Raw genomic sequence first — 26517 nt, 5'->3', positions numbered from 1 at the left:
ACTATCCACATAAGTAACCACAAAGCAGTATTTACAAACAGCTTTCCCCTTCTATTGGTACAGGCTCTGTCCTACAGAACAAAGTAGTGCACCGGCTGGATTAGAATTCTAGGAAAAGGTTCAGAAGAGGCTCAAAGCCAAACAATTCAGAGAATGAAAGTTACATTTGAATACAAAGTGGATAAGGAGTTTGTCTTCAAAGTAATCAAACTGTTACCCTGTACACTAAGAGCCATCCATTTAAAAAAAAAATCTGACCATGGGGTCTATCTTTTTCAGGTAATACATCTGTGACACTGTGATAGTGTCGTTCCTAAGCCACTTTCTGCAGCTCCTGTTTGAGCGTCCTGAGAACAATGTATCTACATCAGCTTGCCTGTCCACAATGGCGATATTGATATTGCGCTATGTGGCCCTCCAGTTGCTAAGAGATTTACATTGGGCAGATTGTCACACTTCTAGCAAAGCATTCTGGTCCACGAAGCTTTTGCTCCAGCTCAGTGAGTCCTGAAGCAACTCTACCTCACCCTTCCCCCGTGTGGCTTCCTAGTCACACAGGGGACCAGATCAGCCATTGTGCTACATAGGTCCTGCCGTCAACCTTCAGGGTGACACTGAACCTTTATTTTTAAAAAAAGACGCTGTACCTCGGTGTCATGAAAGGCCATTTAGCATCAGGGAGTGGAGGCAGGGCTATTTGGCAAGAGGCCATCCATACTGACCTTCTCCTAGCCGAACCCCATAGAATAAAGCAAGACTAGAGCCTCACAAACCACGGTCATCTCCCAACTCTGCTATATGAGGTTTTGAAACGAACCAGCACAGAATTCCTTACCCCAAGTTTGTACTTCCATGAAAGCAGAGCCAAGGAGTTTATTTACACCAACACCCAAGGGAAATTGTGCAAATGTAACATCTTGCCGCAAAACCACCGCAGCCCTCCAAATCCTATCTCCTACAGGCTGTTCCCTCTCAAAAGGCAGAAGACCTACTCCTAACCCCAGCCAGATCGCCATCTCTCCCTTGAAGAGAGGATGGATGGAATTTGCCTGTCATTTGCAAAGCAGACAGATCAAGGCAGAGAACTATAGAGAAACCTCCTTTTCCTTAGGGTTTTCACACAAAGACACACCAAAATGCTTTATGACTGGCTTCTATATTCAGATCACTGGGTTTTGGTCAAATTTTATTAATTGCCATGCAGGGAAAGTCCTTTGGAGCATCACAGAGCAGCCAGTACCCAGGAGTCATCTTAAAGGACAAAGCTATCAAATAGTAAGAAATCTTTAGCTGCAATGAAATATACCACTGGCCCAGAATCTCTCTCCTGTGTCTCCCTCTCCCATAGTCCTAGACATCAGAAGGGGGTATACAATGCCCCATCAGGGCTTTGATCTCAGGCCATCAGTGATAAAGGCTGCAGGGCTCTCTCCTCCACCCCCATGTCACAGGAATTCCTGCATTTAGGATCACTCTCACCCAGCAGGTAAGACTCAAACCTCTGATTTCAGTTCTATTTAACCACACACAAAAAAGTTATTTCTAGTAGCTCATTTCCATGGCAGAACCCCAGCTGAAAAAAAAAAATGCCTCCTAGAGATAAGAGGCCCAAGGACAGCAAGAAGGCAGAACAGGAGCCAGCTTGAGGTCACAAAGCGGCCCAAGACAGGCACACATGTGACACACTTCCAACACAAAGCTCCTTTTCCCGCACAAGGGACCTCTAAGAAGTACAAAGGCCGGCTCTCCCACAAACACAAGTCACCTGCAGTCGATTTAACCTTGACCCAGCTGCAAAGAAAGTAACTTTAACTCCTTGACAACACCCTTGTGTGTTGTACAAACGTGCCGGAGCCTCTGAAAAGTGAGGCGCACCTTCTGCAGAGCCCTGCAATCATAACCCCCCCAGCCCCCTCAGAGAAAGGCATCCCTGGCCCAAGCCCAGCCTGTGACCATGCTTCACCCATAGCCCCCCACCTCTACTCCCAATTTACGCTCTATGCTGCACGTGAAAAGATCTCTCCATGCTTGCCACAGATGTCAAAGGAGATCCACACACAAAGATGAGAGGCCATGGCACACATAGCTACCTTTTTCTTGCGATCCCGGGACCGTTTGCGGTGTTTCCTTTTTTTCTCAGTCTCTTCTTCCGCATTGATTTCTAAATCCCTGTTTTTCTTTAACTGGGAGGCGGCATGAGCCATAATGCATTTGAAAAAGACCCTGTCTCAAGCAGCGCGCAGAGCTTTCTCTGAGAAAGGTGATCTCCTTGGGTACCTCTAATCAGGCATAGAGCAGCATAGCCCTCGCAGGAGAGAAGCCTGAGCAGAAAGGCATCCAAGAGGCAGAGAGGCAGAGATGCTGGGGAAACTGCAGCTTTCAAAACCCACCACAGCAGGGGCCAGATCTCATCCTACACCTTGCTGAGCCTTCCCCTCTGGAGGAGAGCACAGCCATCCTGGTGCAGAGGCTGTAGTGGAGGCAGCTGGGACCGGAGGAGCTGTGTTATGGCCGCATCCCCTGCCACTAGCTGGAAGTGTCTAAGTGGTTCCTCCAAAGGGGGAATGCTGCAAAGGGTGGCTCTTGTAAAGGAGAAAGATCCGGAGTCACCCCACATGCGGCAGCCGAGAAGCCAGCACTAATCCTGAAGAAACGGCTTCAGAATCCTCCACAAAAAGAGAGAGAGAGAGAGACAGAGAGAGAGAGAGAGAGAGAGAGAGAGAGAGAGAGAGAGAGAGCTGCAATTTATCCATCAGCCTAGATCCGCACCGAGCGAAAATTAACCCTTCAGAGAACGGAGCAGCTTGAGTTCAACTGCTGATGGTGGCGAAATATATAAAATAAATCAGCCACGTTTTCCCAGGGAGATGCTGAGCGAATTTTCAGGCAAACAATGCATGCACTGCTGCTCTCAACAGGGCATCCATTATGCCCAGTTAGTCCTGATGCATTCTGTGGGGAGGAGTACAGAAGGGTCTGTTGTCTTTTTAAAACAACATGCTCATGACAACACACTATCCAGAACGGCGTGAGCCCACTGCTGGGAGGGACAGATGTTCGATTCAGAGGTTCCCCAAGACTCTCTCCTCTACTGCCCTGTGAGGGGCAGAGAGCAGGGGTGGGGGGCTGTCATCAGTGTTTCCTGGTGGCTTTCATGCTAGGGCTGTAGTAGTAGGACCTGAGTCCTTGGTGACTGCAGCCTCTGAATATTCATTGTGAGAAGTGAGGCAAGAAGGCTCAGAGACACTGGGGTCTTCTGAGCGTGCACTGGAAGAGATCTCCTAAATAGGGAATGAAACACACACACATACACTCACACACATACATACACATACACACACTGACACACACACATAGACACACTCAAACACACACACATATACACACACAAACATATACATATACACACTGACACACACACATAGACACACTCAAACACTCAGGCACTCACCCACACTGACACAAACATACATACATATATATTCACACTCACACACTGACACACATACAGACACACTCACAGACATACACCTGCATGTGCACACATACACATAGACACACTCAAACACTCAGGCACTCACATATACTGACACACACACACACACACACACACACACACACACACACACCAGCACTGACATTAACAGTTTTTGCAATAAACACCTGAAATGCTAGACTGGGCCCAAAGCCTGTGGGCTCAAGTTAAGACATCTCTGTATCATCAAGAAAGTAAGGGGAATAGAAAGAGGCTCCCTAGTGCGGTCTGAGCACAGCAGGCCTTAGCTTGGAAGGTGGATACACTGGGCTTTGAGGAGGAAGCTCTCTGAGCTGTACAATAGATGGATCATTAAGCCCACGGCATTGTGGGGCTTGGGTTGGGGTTCCACATAGCTGTTTCTCACCTGGTTTACACCAAGAGCACTGAGTGGAACTCCTTGCAGCAGCACCCACAGACTGTTGTGCTAGAGATATCAAAGGTCCCTCTCTTCCATGGAAGGTCCTCTAGACATCACCAGGCAGGTTCCAGGACCTGGAAGATGCAGGACCCACAGCCCAATAGTCTTATTAGAAGTAGATGGCACATGCCGCTGAGGTCAAATGAGAAGCACCCTGGTCACACAGTAGATGAGGGCCTGCTATGCACACATATTCACACAAGCTTGATTTCCACTGAAGTATCTTCACAACGAAGGCATTTCAGGTATGGGGAAACGGCGTATCATAAAAACCTGCCTATGGTCTCCAGAACCCACACTGGATACAAAGTAGATAGGTGTGATGGCTCACACTTGTAATCCAAGTTGGGGAGGTAGAGACAGCAAACCCCAGGGGTTCAGTGGCGAGCCCCCTCAGTGTACTTGGTCAGTTCCAGGCCAATGAGACACACTGCCTTTAAAAAGGCAGTGATACCTAAGATGTGTGTGTGTGTGCACACGCGTGAGTGCATGCGTGCTGGTGTGCATATCCACGCATTGTCCACATGCAAACACACAAATACACATGCACATCCACATACAGAGTTTCTATATTCTATATTGCCTATCAGACTATCTTACCTAGCAAGAAGCAGACAAAGGCCGAGAAGGTACAGAGTTAATTCTAACTCAAATTCAATAGCAGACGAGCCCTAATTGGGTTGGTGGGAAACATTAGTGGCTTTAGGTTTCCCACCAGGACTCTGTCCTCCACAAAACGTAAGTGGGGCAGAGGAAAGGATAACGTGAAAATTTTGTGTGGCATCATTCTAAGTCCTATACTTTTCAGGAATATTCACACAGTTTCAGCCAGCTGAAGAGGGCAGCCAGCTACAAAACTGGCTACTCTCCCTCTGGCTTCCGGATCTGTTTTCCTCCCTGTATAGACACTAATGATAACTTTTAAAGTGTGGCATATTTATACGTACCCTTGATCAAGGTAACTTTTCCAAGGGAGGCTGGCAAAGCAATAATATACCAACATTGATCTCCACCAGTAACAGAGAATAAGCTGGGGCACTCCCCAGTAGGGGAATCCATTGCTTCTCCAAAATGACCAGAAGCTGAGTCTGTAGTATGACGTTTATGACCCAGTAATGAGGAAAATTCTATTGGCTACTTACTTATATAAGTAAGTCAGGAGCTCATCAAAAATAAAATCTTAGGCACAAGCTAGTAGAGGTTTTTTTTTTTTTAAGATTTAGTTATTTATTTTACATATATGAATACACCGTAATTTTACAGATGGTTGTGAGCCATGTGGTTGTGAGAGTTCTCTGAGCAACCTCTGCTCACTCAGGGCCCACTCACTCTGGCCCAAAGATTTATTATGATACGTAAGTACACTGTAGCTGTCATTAGACACACCAGAAGAGGGCTTCAGATCTCATTATGGATGGTTGTGAGCCACCATGTGATTGCTGGGATTTGAACTCAGGACTTTCAGAAGAGCAGTCAGTGCTCTTAACCCCTGAGCCATCCCACCAGCCTGAAGTTTTGTTTTGTTTTGTTTTGTTTTGTTTTGTTTTGTTTTGTTTTTCCTTAGAAGAAATGTGTGGTTTTATTCTCTGCTTACGGCCCTGAGACCAAACAGTGAGTCTACCAAGGAGGGCATCCCTGTGCATCCTACAGTTTTAGCATTTTACTAGAGAGTCAGTCTCTTCATTTCTTGACTAAAGCTTCATTGAGCCATCCTGCTCCAATGTCCGTTAGACTGGCCCACAATCGGGTTGGCACAGACCATATACATCTGGAGGGTGTGGTGGGTCCCCAACAGTGACAAGAATGGGTTGCTGATGTAGAGCTACAAAGCAAGATGGAGCATCTGAAAGCCAGATCAGTGGCCATTCATATCTAGAGCAACCTTTCCAGTCCCACTCCTAACAGACAGGATCATGGCCAGAGCAAAGACCGTCAAACTGTTAAAAAGTGAGGTTCCAGCTCAAGGACTTTACTCAAGGAAGAGAAAATTGTTCTTAGTTTGTGAAAGTCTCAGCTAAAGAATTCCTAATCTATCCCTTCAATTGAGAGGCATGTATCACACGGATGCAAGGCTCCATCCAGCTGCTTGGCTGGTCCTGAGAAGGACAGAGAACATCAACCTTCTGGTTCCTTCCACCTTCCTCTAGAAGCTGGATTTGATGTGTGACCCTCAAAGCAAGCATGCTGCAACCAAGAGTCTTGGTCTTTCCCTGTGGGCAACCTGTTACCACAACCGATGTCAGAAAGTGACTCCTCTTCACAAAGCCATTCTTTTTTTTTTTTTTTTTTTTTTTTTTGGTTTTTTCAAGACAGGGTTTCTCTGTGTAGCCCTGGCTGTCCTGGAACTCACTCTGTAGACCAGGCTGGCCTCGAACTCAGAAATCCGCCTGCCTCTGCCTCCCCAGTGCTGGGATGAAAGGCATGTGCCACTACTGCCCGGCCACAAAGTCATTCTTGATTGCTTACCAGAGCGAATGAGGTTCATTCAGAATAACTTTTGTAGATGCAGCATCAGACCATGAAACTACTACTAAATCAAAGTAATAATGCTTTCTGAATTGCTAAATGGAGTACAAATTATTCCTTAAGTAATATTCAGTGAGGACTCAACAATTGGGATGAAATGCTCGGCAGGAAAACAACTCAAATCAATTGATAGGAGAATTTACAAAGCTATCATGTCCCTGGATTGTCTCCCCAACCTCCACTGTTACATCTTCCTCGTTATCTCAAGGCACCCTTTAATTACTGTACTAGCTCATCCAGTTGATACTTGGCCATCTCCTGGTTATCACTCATTCCACATTGTGTTTCTATATTGTTGAGCTGGGTCTACAGGCAGATTGATGATGTGTGTGTGTGTGACTTCTATGGGCATAACATGACCATTTGGGTGACCAAAGTTTAGGAGAGATGTGTATTTTCCCTCCTTCATTTTAAAATTATTTCTTTTGAGAATTTCGTACAATGTATTTTGATCATAAACACATCTCCGATTCCTCCCAGAACTGACCTTCAAAGAGATATTGTGCAGTGGAGGTATAGAAGCTGGGGAGCGTATAGAATCGATACAGTTCTCTATACATATACTATAGGGTAATGGAGACTAGATTCAATTGGTACTGCCAGCTTGACTTCAGGTTGTCAGTAGTGATCTGTCTGCTCAGATGGCGTGAACAGTATTCCTGATGAGTCTATATCCCTGTTATTCATAAATAGTGTGAGCTCATCCTAACAAAGTTAAAATATTGTTCCCTCACAAAGAAAAATGGACCCATTTTTATTTCATTAAGTTTGGCATTCTAAATAGAGAATGATGTGGAGAAACAAGAAAGCAAGCAGTGAGGACCCACCCTGGCAAATTCCAAACTCAGCCACGCTCACTCTTCATCTGCAAATGAAACAGGCGATGTGCTTTTTAAAGGGTGTGAGAGGCAAGGCAGGGTATCTCTGAAGGACTCCCTGGCTGTGTTCCTCCTGGGGAGCGACACCTGTGGCCCACCAGCACTGGCCTTGGTACCATCTGTCTTTGCCCTGGCTCTACCCTCCATCCCTTGAGAAGACAGTCCATTCAACTCACTGGGGCTGACCTCAGCACTGCAGAGAGAGCCAGCTGTCCCAAGCACGCCAGCTGCCTCAGTGACCTCACACAGGCAGATGAGGACAGATACACAGGGGATGACTTCCCCTATCATCTTCCCATCACAGACACACAGGCCAGCACGGGGATGGGGGATCTTAAATGCAGGAGGAAGGCCCCGAAGCCACACCCCTGGTGTCTGCCCACTTGAAAGAGGTCACTGGTAGTACCAGGCAGAGCAATGAATGCTTAGCGGGCGAGAGGGGTGGTACGCAAACAGAACCAATCTGACAGCCTTTTCTTCTCTGGGTTCCCACAGGAGGAGGAAGCAGACCAGAAGACTTCAAAGATACCAGCTCACTACTCCTGAATGCTCTCCATTTAGGTGACAGAAGTCACTGGATGTTTTAAATAAAAGAAGCTATCTAGGGATGGTCTATTTAAGCAGACATCCTAACCTGAACTCATCAGCTGCTGTCTGAACACATAGGTAGCTGCTGGGTCTGAACAGCTAGAGATGGTAGTTTTTAATTTACTTAAAAAGTTCAAGTTTACAACCTATACTCTATTCAGGGACTTGAACACACCCAGCATATATGGGGCAATTTTTACACGTCAGTTTACTCTCCTTAAGTTCCATGAAATAAAATACAGATCCATGTTTTAAGGCTTAAGCTTAAGAAAATGTAAATTATCAAAATAATTGTCCCCACCTGATCTAGGTTGCCACTGAGTTAATCAAAGTAGAGTTTCTCCCTTGCAAAATGTACCATGAAGAAATGACTTGCCTGGGATTTTCTATCTCTACAGAACAGAAGTAGTTTACGCAAGCGAGATTCATTTGTATCTACAAAGAGAGGACCCGGTTTGTCAGAAGTTGTATTCCTCTAAGTACATATGACCCAAAAACAAGCGTCAAAGGATACTTAGCTGTCATTACGCACTCTCTCAAGAAGGGAGCACGTGCTCACTCTATAAAACAGTACTAACTAGCCCGGAACTCAAGAACTAGAGAGAAAAAGATTGTGAGTATGATGTCAGCCTGGGCTACACTTCGAGACCCTGTTCTAAAAAATAAATAAGGAAATAGAGAAATAAGAAGCAGCTGGCCTGCGCCTGCCTCTAGCATTTGCAGACTCTATAAGTGTGAATACATAGAAAGGGGAGGTTTTTGTTTCTGGAGAATGGAACATTTACCTGGTTTATTTCACACCTATGGTGGATAGCAGTATCAGTGTACCTCAAAGAGTGACCAAGAGCACAAGAGCAGATACTAGGAAGTTCTTGAGTTAAACTCATATCCTGATTTCCAGGCACTTGGCTAACCAGGCACTACTCACACATTGGTCATGTGACCCTCCCTCTCCAAACCCCAGTTACACCCTGTGCTGGTCCTATGTCTGGTCCCTGGGTCATATACACAGAATAAGATGTGGTCCCTTACGTATCAATGAGAGAAAACGATGAAACAAATATACAGTAATTTTAAAAGGTGGCACACAATGAGGCCCCGTGGAAGCAGAGGCAGGGTGGACAGGACAGAATCACAGGCCAGCTCTCAAAGCATTATTTTATAGGTCAGGAATTCGGGCCTTTCCCCAGTCCCAACTCTATGAATTAACTCTTCACACCCCAGTCAATGTAGCCACACACTCACATGTGACAGAGAGCACCCTTTATCCCCTTTATGCAGGTGCTACAATGGCATATAAGATAGACAAAATTCATTCTCAGAACATTCTAGTCTTGTGAGTTAGGAGGTCAGTGGGGGTGTGTGTGTGGCTCTAAGCAAGAAGACGATGTGACAATATCAGATAGTTTAAAAAATGTTCCTAAGAAATGCTGGACTCAAAGTGCCTGGGTAGAGGACTGCTCATAGATCTGCCCCTTGCCCCCTGTCCTCCTTAGATTCCCAACAGAAACAAACCAAGATGGTGACAAGCACCAGTTTACTAAGCATTCTACTCCGTTCAGGTGGTAATTCACCAGGGAATCGTTCCACTGAGAAAATTATTTGATAGTAAATTGATGGCTTTTCAGATCCTGATGTTGTTACGGAAGATGGACATCAGACATTTCTGTCTCTTCTCTGAACAATTAAAGTTATCATGTTCACCCACCAACCCTTCAGTGATAATTTCAAAGACACTGATGGAGCAGGACCATCAAGTCATGCAATGCATTTCCTGTGTGTTTGTGGAAACACGTCTCCTTTGTAGCAAAATTCAAGTGTGGGATTTCTTTAATTTTTTCCCCCACCAAGCTCAGAGATCTTTAGTGTTTATACAATAAATCCAAAGTCACCAAAAAGGAAAGGCCATGCATGTGGCCAAAACAGCATGTTCTCCCAACTTTGTTCCAAGTAACTGTGAGATATGAGGGAACACCCTCTGTGCACCTCACTTCCTGCTTTCCTAGCTGCACAGTGAAGTTTCTTTCCCATCATGGACTTTGAAAATTGACATGTGTGTCCGTTCCCTGTTGTTCTCCAATCAAGATGCAGGCAAGGTCAGCTGACTTTCAAGGGAACTATTTAGCTGATGGCACAGGTGTGAAGGGACAGATTTGAAGAGTCAGAAAGCTGGTGGCCTGCTGGGTGTATTGGCAGAAGCCTTCAAGCCCAGCACTGGGGAGGCAGAGGCAGCAGAGAGTTGGTGAATGTAAGACCAGCTTGGACAAAAGAAGGAAATCTTATATTGAACCCAAGACAACAGTGATCATTTCCCAACCCTGTGTAGAAGAGGGGGAGACACACTGCAAGAAATGGGTTCTGCTTCTAGACAATAGAACGTTTAATCAGTTGATTGGCAAGGCTGTTCATACAGTGGTAGGTAAGACTAAGAGAGAGAGAGACACTATGCCATATAAAGGCAGTCAGTCAAATGTCACACAAAGCCTAGGCACAAGTCTAGATCAAAGTGTGAGACACATGGATTTATGTTTTATAGATATGCTGGAACTGGGCATGTAGATCAGGTGATAGGGTGCTTGCCTAGCATGCATAGGTCCTGGGTTTGATCCCCAGAACCCAAAAAGATAAATGTATTGGTATATATCTGGCACCCCAATACTCAGAAGGTGGAGGCTAGAAAATCAGGAGTTCAAAGCCATCCCTAACTATAAAACACATTTCAAGTCAGCCTGTGAAGATTGTCCTCTCAGCAAACAAATCTTTCTGTTGTCTTAGCTGCAACACTCACAGCCATAGGAAGCACTATTGGCAGTGTATATATAGCTTTGTCTTTGTAAGACGTGGCAACTTGTGACTTTCCTATCTTAGCAGCAAGCTTCAGTAGTGGATGTCTATAAACCCTGAGTGTCACAGAAAGCAAACCTTGTACATGAAGCACTGACTGATGCTGACATGGGTGGATACTTCGATCCTTAGCACACTTGGGGTATTCAGAGCTCCTATGCATCCCATGAACCGTCAAATCTCAGTAGGCTTTCTATCCTGTGTTACTACAGAAGGCACGCTGTCAACCAGAGCAATTACGATTCACATGATAGGGCTGGGCATGACTCAGTGCTTAAATACTTTTGCCGCTCTTGCAGAGGGCCAGAGTTCAGGTCCCAGCACCCACATGGCAGCTCACAACCATCTGTAACACCAGATCCAGGTGGATCTGACATTTTTTTGGACTCTGTGGACACACACACGCACACACACACATACCACAAATTAAAAAACAAAAATAAATCTCTAAGATTCATATGACACTCTCTACAACTTTCTAGCTTCTTACTTGCCTTTCCCTGACATGTTACGAAGCTATTAAAAAAAAAAAAAACTATTAGAGACTTTTTATTGAGGCAGGATTTCATGTAGCCCACGGCACTTGCTATGTAACTGAGGATAACTCTGCATGTCTGATCCTCCTGAGCACTGCCTCCCAAGTCCTGGGATTTCCACGCATGTGCCACCACGCTTGGTGTGCAGAAGATAAAATTTGAGATAGATCGTTCTCTTTCCTAACTTCTCTCTGAGGAGGTCGCATGAGAGGATCCAGTGCTTTTCAACCACGAGGGGCTCTTGTTTGGTTGAGGTGGATTTTTGTAGTATTTAATATTTGACTCTTTTAAGAAGGTTAGCAAACACATTTCCTAAGGGTGAGGCAGGCCTCGTCTCGGCTAGCCAGGTGGACTTGGAGGCCTGCTGGACTCTGCTGTTGATGCCAATGCAGCCAGAGGTACTAAGTGGTAGGTTTAGCTCTGACCCAATCAAATCCCACAAATATAAGTGTCACGTGTCACTAGTATTACTTTGTGATCTGTTCTTAACCATTGATAAATACAAGTTTTATTCTTTGCACTCAGACTGTATTTGGAAGCAAGGCTGGAGCTGGCTCAGGGCTGGTGACTTGCTGCGTTCTCAGACTCCACACAATTACTGGCAAACTATTTGTAAGGTCTCTGAGAAATAAAGAGGGACAATGAGGTACAGCCTGAAGCATGTGACATTCGCGCATACATGAGCATATATATCTCTGTGCATATACTCACAAGGAGCATGTATGTATACATGTGAGTCAAGTCTGTCTATCCACATGACACACATGTGGATAGACAGACTTGACACACAGAATATATCCTGTGGGTTTGAGTGGAAGCCATATACACAGAGATGAAATCATTCTAGTTTCTTTACTGAAAGGGTTTGCATTAGATACATCCTCTGCTTAAGCAGAATAATCCATGTGTGCGTTAAAGACACCCAGATTTAACGGATGTCCAGGGCGCTTGAATTAATATGATATTCTATACATGTCCTACTAAGTTATTCAATTACTTTGGGGAGCAAGGCAATAAATATTCAGAGAAGTCTTTCCCATGTGATAATGTATTAAACCTAATAGGAAATTAAGGGGGAAATCTCTTTTTAAAAATCATAATTATGCTCCTTTATTTTATTAAAAGAACTAAAGTTGGAGACATGCCCACACTCTCCCAGCAGGGTAAAAAGCTTCAAGCAAATATCTTGTAACTAAAGACAAACTCTGGAAAGACAAACTTGGGCTTATATTCTAAGTTGAATTCCATTCAAACCGCCACTCCAGTGCCAGTGCATTGTCTTTTGAGACATGTAGACAGGTCTGCTCTCTTGGTTCTACCCAGTGTCCCTTTTTCACACGCACTAGACGGTATTCAAGAAGCCACAGGGCCAGATGGTTTGGTGGATTAGCTACGAGGAAAGGCCAGAGTTTCATCTCAAGGTTGATTTTTAAACTCTGAGGCAGATTGGCAGAGACACAGGGGCAAAGCCATCTGAGAGCCCTTGGGAGTCTTGGTCCGGTTCCTAATGAGCAGGTGTTGACACGGAAAAGGCGGCCTGCATCACGGAGTTGCAGGCAGGAGCTCCTGAGGGAGTGTAGGTGTGCTCGACGGGCCTCAGCTCAGTCCAGCTCTGCACAGCTATCATGTTACATGTGCTCTTCCATGGCAATGAAAACCAAACCCACCCATTCAAGTTTAAAATGGGAGGGGCGACGTGGGTTCCAAATCCACACCCCCATCTGGTATGGGGTCCCGAATGCATCAGCACCCAAATGGAGATGAGAGGCTTCTACCACACTGGACATGTTACTGACCATTTACTGTGTGGAAAGTTGTTGGGACAACCAAGCCAGCAGGAATAAATTATATATGTTACAATCTATGGTTCAGTTTGCTTTGGTCGGACAGTACCACTGTCTAATAGGGTTTGGGTCAAAGTCTACTAACAAGAGAAATGGGACCTAGAGAAGAATCAATTCAATACAGACTTCAATGTGTGAGACTCAGCCTGTGTGTCCATCAGACTAGGTTGATAAGCAGTCGGAATCACATCCAACACTGCATCAAGTTGTAAGGATAGTTTTTAGCCAGTTCAATTTTTCTAAGACTTCAGACCCTGTAGTAGTTCAGTTATAAGATAAAATTAAAATGCAGATTAAGTTGTTTACCAAAGCCTTTGTGCAAGTCTCTCTCATAATCATTGTGGCTTTTGGGGGGGCGGTTGGGGGTGGTTTTTTGAGACAGGGTTTCTCTGTGTAGCCCTGGTGTCCTGGAACTCACTCTGTAGACCAGGCTGGCCTCAAGATCAGAAATTCACCTGCCTCTGCCTCCCAAGTTCTGGGATTAAAAGCGTGTGCCACCACTGGCCGGCCATTGTGGCTTTTATAAAGATTTATTTTTTATGTTTAATTTTGTGTGCATGTGCATGTGTGTGTACCTGAGAGTGTAGTGCTGGGAGAAGCCAAAAGAGGGCACCAGATCCCCTTAGAGTTAGAGTTACAGGTGGTTTTTGAGTTACCAGACATGGTACTAGGAACAAAACTCAGATGTATTGGAAGATAGTATGTGCTCCTATCTGCTGAACTATCCCTCCAGCCCCATAACAGTGGCTTTTTGTTTGTTTGTTTGTTTGTTTGTTTGTTTTCGAGACAGGGTTTCTCTGTGTAGACCCGGCTGTTCTGGAACTCACTTTGCAGACCAGGCTGGCCTCGAACTCAGAAACCTGCCTGCCTCAACAGTGGCTTTTTAAAACATAAAAACATTACATTTATCAAGAAGTGGCTGTGTTGATCTTCTCAAGTGTTTGTGAATATTAACAGAAAATATGAAGGCTCTCCAAGAAGAACCGACTTTCCCTAAACAGGAAATCAGTACCTTTAAAAATAAAACCATACCGCCACCATTTAGCAAGAGCCACCATTAACAGTGAGTGGATTCTTTCTAGCCTTGTGTTGTCGCTGCTTTACATTAAGCTAAGGCTCACCTTTGCCGTGATGCCAAAGAGTCTCAGTACTCGGTAAGTGCCAGGACCCACATGATGGGGGGATGGAGAACTGAATCCCACAAGTTGACCTCTGACCTCCCATGTCCACCGCCACAGGTGTAGTGAGCAAGGGTGTGCACACATGTACTAAATAAACAAGTAAACATCCAGAGAATTGTTTCATCAGAATATAAAGTTTATGCTCTCCAAAAGCCTCAGGTAAGTTCCAAAGGGCATATGGAACTCAACTCCACAGAAATCTAATAATCTAAGGGAGTGGGGTCAGAGATTTCAGCAAGCATTTGATGGATGGCATTTACCACAGTCCTAGAAGCAGAGGCTACCTTGACAGAGGTGAGCCGGTGGGAGGGATAAAGGCGAGACAGTAAATTAGTTCTGAGGTTGTGCCCGACTACAGCAACACAGGAAAGAAAGATGGATTCGGGATCCTGGTTTGAGCAGACAAAGTCCGTCCTGGAGGGTTGGCATAGCGCAGGAGCACGAGGTGGCTGATCTGCCTGGGCTTACAGGAAGCAATGGGAGGAAGATGCTGTTGCTCATCTGCCTTTCTCTTTTCTGCATTTTAGTTCCGAATGTATTCCCAGCCCATGAAATGGAGGCACCTGCACTCAGGGTGGGTCTTTCCTTTTCATTCAACCTCCCCAGAAACTCCTGCAAAGACACACTCAGAGACCGCTCTCCTGGGGGGGACTGCAAACCCGGCTATGCTGGCGAAGACAATGCACATCCCTAGCCATCGGAGGGATAGCTTTATTGTTTTACTTACTTTTTTCTTTCATTTCATTTTTAAGGTCAGCTGTACATAGGTCTTACAAGATCAGCGGTGATTACAAGGCATAATTCAGAATGGTCTAATTATTTTTGCTAAGAGTCGGGCCTGGGGACTACAGCTCAGGAGAACCCTTGATGTGGATGCCAAGGCTCTGCATCCAATCCCCGGCACCTCAGAAGACAGGGAGGAAGAAACAGAGATAGGAAGAAAGGAAGATTTTTAAAGACACATACAGAGGCTAGCAGGAGAGCTTAGTCAGTAAACTGCTGAACACAGAAGCTCGGGGACCTGAGTTCAAATCTCTAGCACTCCTGTAAAATGTCAGGCACAGTATCAGAGCACGCTGCACTTTCAATCCTGGAGGGGCAAAGATGGCAAGATCCAGGGTGTTCACTGGCTACCTATCTCACTGAAAAGGTGATCTCTAGGGTCAGTAAGGGACTCCCATGCCTAAAACTAAGTTTCAGAGTGATAAATGAAGATGTTTGACACTAGCTTCTGGCCTCAACTTGCATGTGTGCATCTGTGCACACACCCAGGAACACGTGTCCACATATATAAGGCACACAAACACAAAATGAACAAACGCGAATGAAGAGAACATGCTAAGAGAGACTAGATCTGAACATGTTCACAGTAAGTATTAAACATCTGTAGCTGGGGATGTGATAATTAGCTTCAGTCAATCAATTGATATATTACATCCAAATGATAATAATTTATATCTTACAGGTAACTGTAATTAATAAGAGATGAAATGAGTAGGGTACAGGCCTCAACTGTGGGAGAATGTTTTCAAAGCTTTACCAAGCAAATGATCAGTGTCTATAAGTTGCAAATGAGTCTGATAAGCAAAATTTACAGGATAAGGAGTTCTGTTCATTGTGGGTCCTGGGAGGACAGGACACTTGTCCAGGGAGCACAGAGGCGACACTTGCCCACGTCTCTGAGAGTTACATCCTAGCATTTCAGAGGCAAAGTCACCATCTTGGATATTCACAGTCTGTTGTTGCATGCAACTTTGCTCCCCATTATTAGGGAGAAGGGAGAATTGCAAGCCATGTGTTGGATAGAATACCACCATCTACCAGAAAGACTAAGAACGAGAAGACAGAGGAATGGAGAGATAGCTCAGAACCAAGATTTCCCAGTGTGCTTCCAGAGGACCTGGTTTTGGTTCTTTAAACCCAGGCTGAATGGCTCACAACTGCCTGTAACTCTAGTTCTAGAGAATTTGATGCCTTTGGCCTCTGAGGGCACCTGGACTCAAGCCCACTATGCTAACACACAGACACACAATTAAAAACAAAATCTTGTAGACTGAAAATACCAAATTCTGGCAAGGATGTGAAAGCAGCCACAACCTAACACATTGTTACTGGTGAGTGTATGGCTGGACAATGGCTTTGGGAAAAGCACAGGGGGTTTTTAACTTAAAAAGTAAGCCCTTCTCTTGTAACTGAGCAACTTCATCCTTAGATGCTGTCAGAAGATATAAGAAACTTATGTCCAAGAGAGTCTTGTAGAAGAGTGTTCATGCCAGTTTTATGTAACAACAAATCTTGAAACAGCCTAGATATCTGTTAGCAGACAAACAGATAAACCAAAGGGATTTGGGGGGCCTGAGGACTACCTAGATGCCACCCTCAAGAATACTGTCTGATTCTTTTAAGATAGGGTCTCTCATTGGCTCAGAGCCACCAATTAGGCTGCACTGGCTGGCTAGCAAGAATCTCTCACCAGGCAGTGGTGGTGCACGCCTTTAATCCCAGCACTTGGGAGGCAGAGGCAGGTGGATTTCTGAGTTCAGTTCGAGGCCAGCCTGGTCTACAAAGTTAGTTCCAGGACAGCCAGGGCTATACAGAGAAACCCTGTCTCAAAAACAAAACAAAACAAAACAAAACAAAACAAAACAAAACAAAACAAAAAAACAACAAAAAAACAACCAACCAAAATAAACAAACAAAAAGAATCTGTCTTCACTTTCCTAGTATTAGGACTGCAAATGCATCCAGCATCTCTACCTGGGTCCTGAGGATCAACATCAGGGTATCACACTTGGAAGGCAAATGTTCAACCAGCTTTGACATCTTCCTTGCTCCAAATAGTACATTTAAATTCCATTCATTCCACTCTATGTAAATGTTATGAAGGAGGAGGAGAAGAAGGAGAAGCAGGAGGAGGAGAAGAAGGAGGAAGAGAAGGAGGAGTAGGAGGAAGAGAAGGAGGAGAAGGAGGAGTAGGAGGAGGAGAAGGAGGAGGAGGAAGAGGGGAGGAGCAGGAGGAGGGGGAGGAGATAAACAAACACAGGCTTATCTGCAGATTCTGTATCCTAGGACCCAGTGGATATCAGGTGATAAATGCTTGTGGCAAACAATTGTGTGAGCATTGAAAATATATTATACTTTGGGTTGCCTGTCCCTGAGATGCTAGAGTGGATGTTGTGTGCCCATCTCCCCAGCCTCTAAGCATCTACAGGTAGGCTTGCAAGGGCAATCCCCAGCTTCCATTTACAAGGCAAAAGACATTCCCGATCTTCAGATCTTCCATAGTGGCTTCAAAAGGAACACCACCACAAGCAAAAGACATCTTTAGTGAGCAGCTATTAGGTGGCAGGCACTAGGCTAGGTAATTCACACATCTGCTCACTCGCTCATTAATATGGAATACCTGCTAAGCGCTGGGATTTACATAAATTATCCATTGAATGTGTGCCCAAATCCAGTAAGGTGGGTCTTAGAAATCCTGTCTTATGGTGTGTGAATTGAGACTCAGATGTGATTAAATGCCTGAAAAGGTCATATTGCTGAAAAGTGACACACCAGATCTAGCAAATTACTCTGAAGACTGAAAGGGGTGGGGGGGGCTGTGTATGTCTCCTTTTAAAAGCATTTCCGCATCGCTTTGCTTTTATAGGAACCCATGCTCTGTCTCTGTCACCTGGTTATTGCTGGTGAAGGAAAGGATCGCGAGCGAGCCGCTCTCCCGAGACTGTCCCTAGCCTGTCAACCTCTTGCTGCATTGCGGAGGGAGGGAAACCGATGGCTTTTGATTATTCCTGCCCCTACCCCCACAGCCATCTGCTCAGGCAACTTATATCCCAGCACACCCAGCCACACAATGTTTCCCATTTTATCCCTGGATTCTCTGGAATAAATCTGTAGGAGGCAATAAAATCAGGCACTCCCTGTCCTTGGAAGCAACCTCTCCGATGCTGCGGACTTGAGAACCACTCATTATTAGTTCTGCATGGTGACGACTTCTGTCCCTGTGACCAGTATAACTTGAGTGACAAGAGACCCAGAGATTAAAAAGAGAGAGCCAACCCCTCAGCTCCACCAGGGAATAACAGGCAATGTATATCATACTGGAACATGGCGTGGAAGTATTGTGCAACACTGCCACCCCCACCCCCACCCCCGCCACCTTCCCAACCCCCCACCAGGCTTCTGTATATCCCATAACTAACTCACATCCTCCCAGTAAAGACAAGCATCTGAGATGGGCTAATAACACTGGTGCGTTAGCTAATTAGCAAGAGTAAGGCATTTGGAAAACAAACAGGCATTGCCAGGATGCTCTCATTATGGGGCTGTCCTCAGCTGAGGCTGTCCTCAGCAGTAATGGGGGATATCTCCAGAGAGTGCAGTGTGAGGACCTGGCAGGAAAGCCACCTGCTGAGGTGTACTGACATCACTACTCCTACAGAAGGAGAACCTTGGTTTCTATTTATTTATTTATTCATTTTTATTTGCTTAAAACACAAGTCTTTTTTTTTTTTTTTTTCCTTCTCCAGAGCCCTAACTATCCATGACATCCTTTTGCACACCGGACTTGGTCAGTGAAACTTTCTTCCTGACCCAAACCTTAACCTCTCCAGATTGAGCCAGTCAGATAGGAAATAATAGCTTTATCGGAATATGGCTCATCGCTTGTAGCCAGTGGTTCTACTCTGACCAGAAGATATGGAGCCACTCCTGACTAAGTCCACAGTGGAGAGTATCAACGCGCTTGCATGCTGGGTTTGTTGTTGTTGTTGTTGTGTTGTGTTTTGTTTTGTTTCATAGTAAGGCTAAGATCTTTTCTGGTAAATAAAATGGCAATGTTTTTTATCCGTGAAGAAACTGAAGCAGGAGCTGGGGGTTTGACTCAGCTGGGAAACGCTTACATAGCATCCACAAGGCTACATAAACCAGGTAGTGGGGAGTACACCTGTAATCCCAGCATTTGGGAAGTGTGGGCACTACGGTCAGCTCAGGGTCATCTGTGATTCTTAGATCAAGATAGACACCAGCCTGGGACATGTGAGACCCTACGGCAACACAAAACAAACAAACAAACAAAGAAACCACAACAGCAAAAATTAAAACACAACAACAACAGAGGTTTGGAAAGCAGCTTTGCAGAGGATCCAGCAGGAGAGCTTGCTGAAGACTCCACAGAGGACCCCGCCGAGGACCCCATCTGTACAGGGGTCAGTCCTTATCGGCTTCCTTTCCAGATGCAGCCCGCTTTCCCATGGACCGCGAAAAAGCCAGTCTCCATCTTGAGCCCTTTCTTCCCACGCATTGCTCTGCAAGCCGAAGCCACCTCATCCACACCCACAGCGTCAATTATCTCCCAGTTGAGATGACTCACAGTGTGGACCCTCCTTGGAGCTCCTGACCCAAAAATCCAACTGCCTGTTCGATGTCTCCTTTTGGATAAATCAAACTCAGCATCCAAAAATATGCATAAGATATGCCTCCTACTTGTCTACCACTGTCCCGCACTCTGGGGGAGCATATTCTCCCACCTCCCTATCACCGTGAGCCCTGTGATGTGACCCCAGGGTCCTTCCCTGTCACCCAGAACACAGTCACCTGTCTATGCATGCTTCAGCCACTCTGGTCTTGTGCCCCGCCCCCTCCTGTCACTGCAACCTCCTGGGGCCCATTCAACTATTGTGTTTTGGATAACTTGACTGGAAACTTAGTAACTCTTGATGCTGTGAATTCTGTGATATTACTCGCCATGTTTAAAAGCACAAGACAGGGTTGCAGTCTTTCAGAATTCACCGCCCCTCTCTTCAGGTCCTGACTCCCTTTCAGGATTTCAGGTCCCAGGTAGAAGGGGCGCCTTGTTTGGGTTTGTTCTCAAATATACCCCATAGAACTTAGATTGCTTGACACTTCAAAAATGATTCTTTCCTCTTCCTCTTTCTTCTTCTTCTTCTTCTTCTTCTTCTTCTTCTTCTTCTTCTTCTTCTTCTTCTTCTTCTTCTTCTTCTTCTTCGTCTTCTTCGTCTTCTTCGTCTTCTTCGTCTTCTTCGTCTTTCTTCTTCCTCCTCACTCCTTCTTCCACCTTCCTCCCTCCTCCCTCCTCCTTCTCCTTCTTTCTTCCTTTTTCTTTTTTCTTTTTGAGACATGGAGTCTCTGTGTAGCCCTGTCTTTTTTGGAACTCACTGGTTAGCTGGCCCCAAACTCAGATATGTACCTGCCTCTGCCTCCCAAATGCCAGGATTAAAGGTGTGCACTAAACATGTGTATGTATGTGTATGTAATGAGGTTGGAGCCAGCTCTTAGGAGTCTGCTCCATCCACCAAAAATATATGTATGTGTATATATGTGAAGTAGCTCCATCCACTCGATGTCTGAAAGTATATCTGTCTGTCGGTCTGTTTGTCTGTCTGTATATGTGTAAAGTTGTTGGAGCTTTGCAAGTATGTATGTATGTTTGTATGTGTGTATTATGTACATATGTAAAATTGTGTATGTATATACATACATAAGTAAAGTTGTTGGAACTTGCTCGTTGTAGCTTGCTTCATCCACCAAGTATGTGTGAGTGTGTTCCTGCTTTAAATTGTCACTGACCCCATGTCCCCTCCTTGGATGGCTGAAACACATTGTCGGAGCTGGTCTTCATTCAACATATGCCAACCTCCCCTGCCGAGCCACATCAGACTTGTGTTATAAATGAACTAGTTATAAACTACTTGGGGTGATATTTGTTTTTTACAATTAGATTACACTCATACAATTGGGACAAGAAAGGATAAATCATCGGTGGTCCTCTAGGACTATTTTAATATGGGGCATTCCCTTTTTCTCAGTGGGAAAAGAGGAAGGAAAGTTATCCTAGCTAAGCTTAGGCTAGGAACTAATACATGTTCCCATCTAAAGATGTAATGGGCAGGTAGGTGTCCTGCTCTCTCATCTAAGCTAAGGACAACCACTGTCCCACCCCAACCCCCTCCCCCCAAAAAACCCACAGAATCTCCAACACTTCAGTTCCAGGGATAAGGCACTGGGGGGAAAGGCCATCTGCTTCCCAGCCCTGCACCTAGTCCCCTCTTAGCAACCCTGAAGACATAACCATCACATATAAACTACAGTGTACAGTGCACTAGAGAAAAGTCTGAATCTTAGCCGGGCAATGGTGGCACACGCCTTTAATCCCAGCACTTGGGAGGCAGAGGCAGGCAGATTTCTGAGTTTGAGGCCAGCCTAGTCTACAGAGTGAGTTCCAGGGCAGCCAGGACTACAAAGAGAAACACTGTCTCAAAAACAAAAAACAAAAAAAAAAAAAACAACAACAAAAAAAAAAAAAAAACAAAAAAAACAGTCTGAATCTTGAATAAGCCTGCCCAGATCCAAGATTCAGTGAAGCCAGTTGGTATTGGGAGGAAATGGATGGTTTCACCTTTGACCACAGCTGGCTGTGCCTTAGTTTTTCCAAAGTATGGATGAGGGAAAAGAGGCAACCACTATCAACTAATGATCTTTCAGAGATAAAAAGATCATTTGGAAGGTGTTCAAACTAGTTTTGGCTACCTATCTAATAGTGATACTATGATTGCCCAGGCAAGACATGCCCACAGGTGTGGTAGTGGTGTGATCTTACTGGGGTAACCAACTGCCTTCTGATTGGTACTGGTGTGAATGTTACTGGGGTAACTGAGTGCCTTCTGGTTGGAGTTAAGGACTGCTCCACAGGAAGAAACTCATGTCTGGTACTGCAGTTTAGCCAAGCACTTGTGGCCAGGAAGATCAGGGGCCCTAGAGAAAAACCTACTGCTTTTATTTTGCTAAATGGGCATGATATCAGGATATCTACTAAATATGTATCTTTACACCCATAGATTAGTGGAGTTCTCATTCCTCACCAGAGAAGGGACTTTGCATAGTAAACTGAGATCAATACAGAGAATCACAACCAGTCTATGTGCAGAGAATAAGTATCTGTGCAGTACTCAGCCCTAAGTGGGACATTTATATCACAGCCCACTCCCATCCTCTCTCCACTCAAGGCTCAGGGACCACGGTGGAAGAGGTAGAGAGACTGTAAGGGACAGAGGTCAGCAAGGCCTGGGTGGAACACTCATGAACTCACAGCAACTGTGCTTGCTTGCACAAGACCTGGGCAAGGTCAAGCCAGTCAGCAGTCTGGCATGGATTGGGGAAGGACATGAAAACTCCCACTCTTAGCTGAGGAGCTTGTGACAGCTGGTGGCTGGTAAGAGAGGGAGAACTGGCTTTCTTCATAGGTGCAGCCTTGGTAGGTAGATGATATGCCAGTGACTAGCCCACATCCATGCATGCACATATGGGCAGTATAAATTAAACTCAGTGGGTTATTTAAAAAAAAAACACACACACACATGAAGTTAAAGGGGGGGGGCATGGGAAATGGGATCCAGGAGGAGCTAGAGAGGGGAGTGGGGGGTAAATATGGTGAAACTAGATTGTACACTATTAGATTGTATACATATATAAAATTCTCAGGAAATTAACATAAATATTATATTTAAAAAAATAAGGCCCTTGGGACTCTACCTTATAGCACAAGTCTGAGGTCCCACTAGTTTCTCCTTAATGCCCACCTAAGCCACACCTAGCCCATCTCCATTCCTTCATGCCTCTCAACAACACGTAGAACTGCTCTCTATCAGGGACTATACAGTCACCACATACAGTGGGACCTAGGCTACCAGGGCTCACTTTCCCCTTATCTACTTTGTTCTCTCTAGGATATTGCTATTAAAGCCACAGCTCTGCCTTAGTACCTCCTCCCAGTCTGTATCCATTTATAGAGGACCTGCTGTCATCCTAGACAAGACCTAGGGTACCTTTGCTTCTGCCTTCCCTTGTGGAACTGGACCCTAACTCCTTTTTAGAGATTTTTAGATCAGGTCTCTTCCCCTGTTAGCCTATCACCCACCCCATCTAGAGTTACAAACAGAATTTCAGATCTGGGACCAGAGTCTGAACCCTAAAACCCAGAATAGCCTCAACTCTGAAAGCAAGTACCATTCTTCTGGTTTAAAACCAGAGGTAACAGCAACCAAAGAACAAAACACTCACCCAACAAAGGTGAGACCAGGTGAACACATCAAGAAACACCACTTGTGTCATAACCCCAGAAGCCTAGATCCTAGGGCAAAACCACAAATGTGAACAGACAAACAATATGCCTTATCCAGAAGCCAAAAATGACACTGTAATGTTCTCTAAGAAAAGCAGTTTAGCTGAAGCACAATACAAAGACTTTGAAAGAACAATTATGAATATGTTTAAGTGTCTAAAAGGAATATGAATATATGCCTTAGTGAAGATTGGAAAACCACAATCAGTGGAAGGAGATAATGAAAATAGAACATAACAAGGAAATAGAATTGAGAAAGAGAAGCCAAAATGAAATAAAACCAAAAAGAAAAAACTCAGCAAGTAAAGCAAAGAGATCAGAGGCAAGCCTCATCTAACTGAGGAAAAAGTGGAGGAGAGAATTTCAGATCTTGAAGACAAGGTAGAAGAAATGAATATCTCTGTCAAAGAAAATGTTAAATCTAAAAAAAAAAAAAAAATCCAGACACAAAAGTATTCATGAAGTCTAGGACACTATGAAAAAAACCAAACTTGAGGAAAATAGGTATAGAGGAAAGAGAAAAAAAAAATCCAGGGTAGAGACACAGAAAATATTTTTAACAAAAGTCATTGAAGAAAATTTCCCACGCCTAAAGAAAAAGGTGCTTATCAATGTATAAGAGGCATATAGAACACAAAACAGACAGAGAAAGAAAGGAAATTCCTCAAGACACATAATAACTAAAACACTAACTGTGCAGAAGAAAGACAAAGTATGAAAAGCTACAAGGGAAAAAATATCAAGTAATGTATAAAGGGAGGGCCATTAGGATAGGACCTGACTTTTCAGTGGAAAAATACCAAAGAGCCAGGACAGATTTCCATAGGCTCTGAGAGATTACAGATACCAACTCAGACTATTATACCCACCAAAACAAGCCCAGACTACTATACCCAGCAAAACTATCAACCACAATCAAAGGAGGAAAAAAACCCTACAATAAAAACAAATTTAAATAACGTCTACCCACAATTCCAGCTCTACAAAAGACACTCTAGAACAAGACCTGCACAAATTGAAGCCAGATAAAATCCTAACACATAGAAGAAAAAGTGGAAACAAAATTCCATCCCTAACATAGAAGCTATTTGCAATTTATGCCTATTGGGAGAGGGGAAATCAATTTTATCCAACAGAGTGACACTAGGTATTCCAACTATACCCCCAGATCAGCACCTGTGTACAGGAGTAACTGGCCAAAATAAAATAGACACATGGTTTTATTTGTTTTGTATATTTGTGTGTGTGTCTGCTTTCTTTATGATTTGAGATTTTTGTCTTTTTAGTTTTTTTTCATTCCAGAGAGAGAGAGAAAGAGAGAGAGAGAGAGAGAGAGAGAGAGAGAGAGAGAGAGAGAGAGAGAGAGAATATCAAGAGAATCAAGTTAGGTGGCTAGAGAGGATTTGAGAGGACCCAGGGAATAGGATATGATCAAAATATATTGTATAAAATATATTTTTAAAGTTTAAACAGTATAAAAACAAACAAGAACTAATAGAGACAAGGCAATTACTTATAGTAGTCCTTACAAGTTTTCTTAAAGAAATTTTTTTAGTAAGTTTATGAGTACCATAGCAGGGAACAAAAACAAATGATGTGCCCTAAGAGTGTCTGGTAGAAGGTGTGTGAGGATGGAGATTACTGCTCCTCCCTGGGTACTGTAAGGCAGCATCCAGAGACACATTTGCAGCCAGTCGGTAGGCAAAGGACACTGAGAGGGTTATTCTGGTGGTTTCCCCGGATATACACTCATTTCCTAGACTAAATGTTACACTCTGCATTTGCCTTCAGTGTGCTTTATTTCAGTTGTTTGATTTAGTTCTCCCCCATGAATTTATGGTAAAATTATATCCCTGTAGGTAATATGTTTATGAACACTTAGAAGCCAGGTGGTGGTGCTATTTTGGCAGGGTATAAAACCATGAAAAGGTGGAGCCTCACTGGAGGAAGTGGACAGATCTTCAGGTTTTAAAAATTTATTATTATTATTATTATTATTATTATTATTATTCATGTGTGAACACATGTATGCATGTGTGCCAGTCTTTTGCCTACATGTACAATATATCCAGTGTCCATAGAGACCAGAAGAGGGCATGGGATCCCCTGGAATTAGGGTTGTAAACAGTTGTGAGTTTCAATATAGACAAAAAGAATTAAGCCTGGGTCCTCTTGAAAAAATAGCCAGTGCTTTTAACTGCTGATCATCTTTCTGGTCCAAATGCCTTAAGCTTTACAGTTTACCCTGCTTCCTGTCTCGGGCCAGTTTACTCTTATATTGAGATGTGAAGCCATAAGGAGTCAAGGCATGTGCTTGTTCAACCATATGTTCCCCACCACAATGGACTACAAGCCACGATAAATCCTTTCTCACTTAAGGTGCTTCTTTTTAGGTATTTGGTCACAGTAATAATGAAAGCAACTAATACTGTAAGCCTCTCCCACTCCCTGAGACTCGGTAGAACCAAAGGGACCTACTTTTCCTTGCCTGTTTGCCAGAACTGGAATATTATTGTCCAATTTGGTTCCAAGGCCATCATATCCTATGAACCAATAGGACTGATTCTGTGGTTTCCAAATCTTCAGATCCTAAGAACCTACAGCATGGCTCCCTGAGGTTCTCAGGCTTTTGGGTTGGATGGCTCTGTTAACTACCCTGTATATTTAGCATTTACAGATGCTTAGCAGCCATAATTGTGTATTCTCTCTCTCATGCACACACACATGTTCTGTTTCTTTAGAAAACCTGGTCAGTGCACTATGCAACCTTTAAAAAAATCTCACTGTCAATCACCAGATAGCTAGCAGGAAGCCTGAAGGAAGGCAGCACCCAAACAGACACTGTGTACCTTTTCCACTGTGTTGTCTACACTGTTCACTACATCCAGTCCATAGAAAAACTACAAAGTGTTTGAGGGATTTTCTCTCAGTAGTGAGGACTATCTATTAAGGATTGTCTTAGTTTGGGTTTTACTGCTGTGAACAGACACTAGGGCCAAGGCAATTCTTATAAGGACAACATATA

General features: G+C 44.3%; 1 protein-coding gene across 50 annotated transcripts in view; it reads right to left on the bottom strand.

Annotated features, from left to right (window-relative positions):
• The window catches only part of Ank3 (ankyrin 3, epithelial), a 493951-nt gene that overhangs the window by 318421 nt on the left and 149013 nt on the right, over nucleotides 1–26517 (bottom strand). For 42 of the 50 annotated variants that reach the window (XM_011243291.2, XM_011243290.2, XM_006513122.3 and 39 more), the window contains exon 1: nucleotides 2091–24804. The exons of the other annotated variants lie outside the window; for them this stretch is intronic. In XM_011243291.2, the coding sequence (XP_011241593.1) occupies nucleotides 2091–2204 (114 nt within the window). In that variant the 5' untranslated portion in view covers nucleotides 2205–24804. Of the gene's footprint in view, nucleotides 1–2090; nucleotides 24805–26517 lie in introns of those variants that run through there. 50 annotated transcript variants of the gene reach the window in all.

Source organism: Mus musculus, chromosome 10, assembly GCF_000001635.26.
Source record: "Mus musculus strain C57BL/6J chromosome 10, GRCm38.p6 C57BL/6J".
NCBI lineage: Eukaryota > Metazoa > Chordata > Mammalia > Rodentia > Muridae > Mus > Mus musculus.
This window is presented reverse-complemented; position numbering and strand designations above follow the sequence as displayed.